We start from the raw sequence: 6,000 nt of genomic DNA on the forward strand, positions 1-6,000 counted from the left end.
AAAGGGATTTCGAAGCGTATTTTGTCTCCAAGGACAAAAACATTTTTAAGCAGGGAATTAAAAATTTGCCTAAACGTGGGAAGACATTGTAAATAATGAAGGAAAATATATTACTGATTAATAAATGCTTTAAACATATTTTTTATTAATTTTAAAACCGCCTTTAAAAAACGCACGAACTTATGGACTTACCTGATACTTCTTTTTCAAAAAACAAAAAAAAAAATGATTTATTAAATTTAAAAAGGTTGATATTATTAAAATAAAAATTGTTTATTAGAATAAATCTTGCACTTTACTCTCTTTCTTCCTGGAATCGTCAGTATTCAATATTAAAACAATTGAGCCACATTTTTATAGATAAGCGAATAATATAAAAAAAAATATTAAAACAATTATTATTGAACAAAGTTTTAATATGCAAAAATAGATAAAAAAATAAGCAGCAAAAAATGCATAAAATTGTTGTATTTTTTTCAGTAGAAGCACAAAGAAACAAAAAAATTTTTAACCTCTTTCAAGAAGAAAAAAAAAATTTAAAAAAAATTTAGTAACTTTAAATATAATGGTATTATAAGATTAAAATTTTTTGTTAAAATAAATCCGTAAATTTTGCTCTCATACCGCTTGGAATTTCAATAGGCAATTCAATATAGACAAAAAAATAAGCAAAATATTAAATTTAAATAATTTAATCTATTCAAATTAAAAAATGTTAAGCTAATATTTAATAGATAAGCGAATAGTATATAAAAAAATAAGCGGCATAAAATGCATGAAATATTTTTTTTTTTTTTTTCAATAAAAGAAACACGAAAAAAACTTGTCTCGCCTCTTTCAAAACAAAAAACTGAAAATAGTCAAGCTAAATTTTTATTTTAAATAAATCTCTGAATTATCCACTTATGCTTCTTGGAATTTTAATAAGCAAGCCAATAATATATAAAAAAAAATTTATAGTTTTTTTAAATAGGAGAACAAAGCAAAAAAATGTTATTTCTTTAACTTCTGACAAACACAAGCAAAAAAATTGTTTTTATTCATTTTTAATATTAAAGATTTATTAATATTAAAGATTTTTTACTAAAACAAATATCTGCATTTTTCTCTTGCACTTTGTGTAATCACTAACATTCAATATTGAAAAAAAGTGAGTTTAACTCTCAATGTATGCATCCGCCACTTGTGGCCTTAAATAACTACGTAAGCACACATCACTGGCAAACCATTTTATAATGATTTCTGTTAAGAAAAGAAACCTTCATCAGCTACTTGACGTTACTGCCGTTTTCCATCTTTTATTTCATTTCTGCCTCCAGCAGCTTCATTTTCTTACGTTCTTCTTCACCTCCACTACGCCGCAATGCTCGTACACTGACCGCGCATTTAACCTGAATACAAATTAACCAACGAGAATGACGAGGCGAGAACGTAAAGCTTGTTTGTCGCATAGACCTCATAAGTAATGAGGAAAGTAAAAGAAGATAACTTAAACAAACGCAGACAAAGTACTCGAAGTTGTAAAAAACAAAATTAATTATGTATGTCAACTGAATGGTGCACAACAGGCGCTATTTAATTAATGAGCTCGAAAAAAAAGCACACACAAACAAGCAACAAATGTAAAGAAATCTCAGTAAATTTGAACTGCCTCCCATAGAGAGATAGCCACCAAAGGCGCAACTGTGATAATATATTAATTTCAAAAACTAACACTTCAACTCGCTTCTGAAGTAATCACTTAATCATTTTCGCCCTTGAGCTTTGTTACACAGCTGCAATTTACTCACTGCTATTTCAAGAACTCGCCTCAATTGTCCAATTATAACAGTAATTTCATAACTCACCTTAAAATCATTTTGTTAGCGCGTAATATGATGGCTGGTATATTAGCAGCAACACAGAAATACCTAGGTTCTGCGAATGCAGAAGTTAGCAGCAACTGGAGTAGTTAATATTATCCACTTACAACAGCAATAAAGAATTATGATTTTGTACTCATACGAACAGCATATACTTTTGTTTGAATTCTTTTTTTTTCTTGTTTTGTTTTAGTTTTCAATGAAATGTGTAAACTTATACGATTAGCAAAAATAAATGAAAATAAAAATAATAACTGCAATGCTTCAACGCGTTGTTTTTCACTGCGGCAGGTTCCTCGCTTAAGTCTTTTGTTGTGCACTTGACTGTCAACAATTTGTCATATAACAGCAAAATTCTTTTTATTATACCCTCAATTTGTCAATTGTAACAATTAGTACAAATGAGTAACACAGAAATCGTCAAGCTATTGAAATTATTGCTGTTGTTGTATATTTTTTTCTTCCAAATCTTCGCTACTTTAGCAACTTTTTGCCTTTTTCTATATCGTCGCACCTTCCTTTATTTAATATTTCATTCTTTTTAATTTTTAATGTACTAATTTTTAACTTTTATATTAAAAATCAAGCAGAAATTTCTTTTTACAAATAATAAATTCTATTTATTTGTCCGCATTTTTTCCGCTTTCTTCTACAGTTGCGCGCGCGTTTTATTTTATTTTATTTAATATTTCTTTCGTTTTGTTTGTCAACTGGCAAAACAGTGACAGTTTACTTAGCGAAAATTCACAAATTAAATCTTCAGCTTTGACCAGTACAGGTCTTCACTTTCCTGCTTTACAATGTACCGTTAACTACCGCTATCGCCACCGCTTCGGCATATGTCCAACGAACAACTGAACGGTTTGGCCAAGTGCCGCCGAAAAAAACCAATCAACCAGCTGCTGCTGCTGCCATCGCCGCCGTCAAAAGTTGACGCATTCTTTGCAGCGCGCAACAGCAGCGATTATAAAGCTTTGCCCGAGAAAGCTTCGTAGTAGTGGGTTAAATGAAATGCAGTTGGTAGCAGTAAGACGCTGGTAGAGCGCACACTTAGCTGTCATTCATGCCGCCTGGTGTACCGTCGCCCTGCTGGTCCCTCGTATGCTAGCAGTGCGCCTGCGCATTGATCACGAGACATATTTGAGTTACTTTGTTCCCCGCTGACTCCACGCATAATCTTACCATCTACATATACATTGCATGAACTAGCATTTTTGTTTGGTTTCAAGTGTGAAAAAGCATTGAAGTTGTCTTACCATAGATAGTATGACAGAATTGAGTGAGTGTGGTGAATTTGCGCGTTTATTCATTCGGTTGTCAGCTGCGATTTTGTTTGCGCAGAAAGTTTGTTGCTGACCTCTTTTGTTGGTTGGGCATTAAAACAAATGCGTTTATCCGTGATGCTACAAGGATTAGGCACTTAGTTGTTTGAAGGGGATAGTACCTATGTCTACTTATTCGGCGTGTATACATATAAATACTCATACAACTGAAGCTCCTTCCAGTAATTTTAAAATAACTTGTCTGGACTTGTAGTCGAAATTGTAAAGTATTCAAAACTGTACTTGCTCAAGACTGCTTTGTTTACTTAATATTTACGCATTTTTCACTAAATTCTTCGAGGTCTGGAATATCCACACAGAAAGTACTTAATGAATTCTACTTCTAGCTTATTTCTTCACTTACCGCAGAGTAGTTATGCTGAGGACCAAACCAGTTCGGCATTCCCTTTTATCCTCTGATTTATCGAAACTGCTCACATTCATATGATGAAGAGCCCAGGGCGCCACTAATATTCCTATAAAACTGTATATTGTAAAATCTTCAGTAATTTTTTTCTTATTCATTCATAGACTATTGGTTAAACCTTACTCTAACACAGATATCCAGAATAACACTTTGATCAAAATGTACTATTCTGTTTTGTTTTCCATTTTTTTTTTTTTTTGGTTAGGTCATACCTGTGATTTTGTCATTGCTTGACCTGTTTAAAAGTTTAGTGCATTTGAATTTGCAACAACAATTTTGTATTAAATTTTGTAATGATACTCTAAGGAAAACAACTGTTTACGAACGCCGCATGAAGGATTCAGAACAGAACGTGAGTCCATCGAGGATGACGAATATAATGGCAAAGAAAACTGATGAAAACATCAATAAACTAAAAGAAGAATTGATAAATAACCCCAAATTAACTATCAGAGAGCTAGCAGAGGACTTGAACATTGCTTATGGATCCGTTCCACGCATTAAAGGTAATGATTTCCAAGGCTAAATTCGACCCAACAATTATCTAATGCATCATTATTGGAGAGGAAACGAGGTACGACACACAATACAGATTTGAGGCGAGTGCGTGAACAGCTACGCATAAACCAAAACCAAATAACCACCTCGTTTTCAGTCAAAAAAGAATGCAACGATGCTCATGGTTTTTATGGATTACAAAGTTATTGCACACAACACAGTTTTGCCAGAAAGTCAGCCTGTTAATAAGGACTATTATTTGGGCGTTATGAGATGTGAACCAATAAGGAAACGAATACCATCCAACCGCCAGCGAACTCACCTCATATGTCCCCTGTTTGATCGAGTCAAAAAATCACTACGCAGAACCCATTTTATGTAAGAGTAGAGAGGAATTAATGCAAAAACTGAAGACGGTTAGGATGGCTATACCGAAAATAGAGTTACAGAAATGTTTGGAGAGCTAGATAAAACGATGGTATTGATGGGGAGTACTTTGAAGTCGATATTATCACTTCAGAGAAATAAACTTGTACACTCACTACATGTAAACTACGCAAGCAGACATGGCCGAAATGAAACACCGGTCGCTCAAAAGGCCTGTTGAGATTGAATGGAGAAGTTAAAAGAAGCATGATAGGTATATTAACTGGTTACTATTTAATAGGTAACGACGCCAGAAGGTTAGGATTCCCATACTACGATATTTGTAGAAGTTGTCTTAACACAGAATAAGTGGAAATAATCAGTTACCTCCTATATTAGTGTGAAGGCTTAGCCAGAAGGGTAGGGAATTCTTAACAGATGTAGCGGATATAACAGATGTAGTGGATGTAGCAGATGTAGCGAAGCTTGTTTGTTCGTTTACAAAACCTGCAGAATGGTTAAAAAGGAACCCATAATGTAAGGATAACTTCCAATGATATCACAATGGTGTAAGTATATCACTACGATAATCGCCCTCCCGACCTATCTTCTTGGCGCTTATACCCTTTTTTTGGGTTTTTAACCAAGCTCCTTATCCTATTTGTGGAGTGATTAATTTGGTTATATGACATTATGTCCAAAGTTAACTCATTTTCGAGATATTCCACTGTAAAGATTGTTTAAAAGAAATATTTTTTGAGATTCACGTCCATTTTCCTCTACATGTTAGTTCAAGGTCCCATTTTTTTTTTTTTAATATATTTAAATGTTTTTTTTTGTTTTTTAGTTAAATGGTATGCCAATTAATAAAAATAATAAATAAACAAGCCGAACGTCCTGGCAGCCAGCGCCTAGTACTTACGTGAGACAGTTATTTATAATTGTTACTCTTGTAAAAATAAAATAAAATAAATAAAGTTTCAACGAAGTTGTTAACCAATCTGTTAACAATAGCAGTCTGATAAAGTTTTAAATTTACGATTTTTTACCAAGTGTTTAGAACCTCACAACATAAAAAATTATTATAGGAACTATTCTGAATCTATTTTAAAAATTAGTACGTCTTTTCAGCTATTCAAAAACATATAATATTCTCAGGATTATGTAATTGAATAGACCCAGCAGAGGTGGTGCAACATAACGAAACATGGATTCCAACCGGATAGTGGCTGGCATAATTTAAAAAATCTAAAAAAAAGGGAAAAATTATTTAAAGAATTTGGGTCAGAAACAGAAGAGGTTATATTAAAAGAGGTATTATTATAATGAATAAAAAATTTAGATTGTTAAGTTATTTGTTTTAGTCACGTAATTTTAAATCGTTGAATGATGATTTCCATGCAAAACTTTTTTTCTAATGATGTAAAGTAGGAAACGGCCAAAATAGTTGATTTTAAATTATAAGCGCTGGGTTGAAATTTTACCGATGATATTAATTAACTTAATAAAAACAAAAATGGGATCT

General features: G+C 32.5%; 1 protein-coding gene across 1 annotated transcript in view; it reads right to left on the reverse strand.

Moving 5' to 3' along the window:
- LOC128855194 (peroxidase) overlaps positions 1-2,726 on the reverse strand; it is a 155,253-nt gene extending 152,527 nt beyond the window's left edge. The window contains exon 1 of the mRNA XM_054089906.1: positions 1,848-2,726. Coding sequence (XP_053945881.1) covers positions 1,848-1,858 — 11 coding nt within the window. The 5' untranslated portion in view covers positions 1,859-2,726. The remainder of the gene's footprint in view (positions 1-1,847) is intronic.
- Positions 2,727-6,000: the final 3,274 nt, after the last annotated feature.

This window comes from Anastrepha ludens, chromosome 2, assembly GCF_028408465.1.
Source record: "Anastrepha ludens isolate Willacy chromosome 2, idAnaLude1.1, whole genome shotgun sequence".
NCBI classification, from domain to species: domain Eukaryota; kingdom Metazoa; phylum Arthropoda; class Insecta; order Diptera; family Tephritidae; genus Anastrepha; species Anastrepha ludens.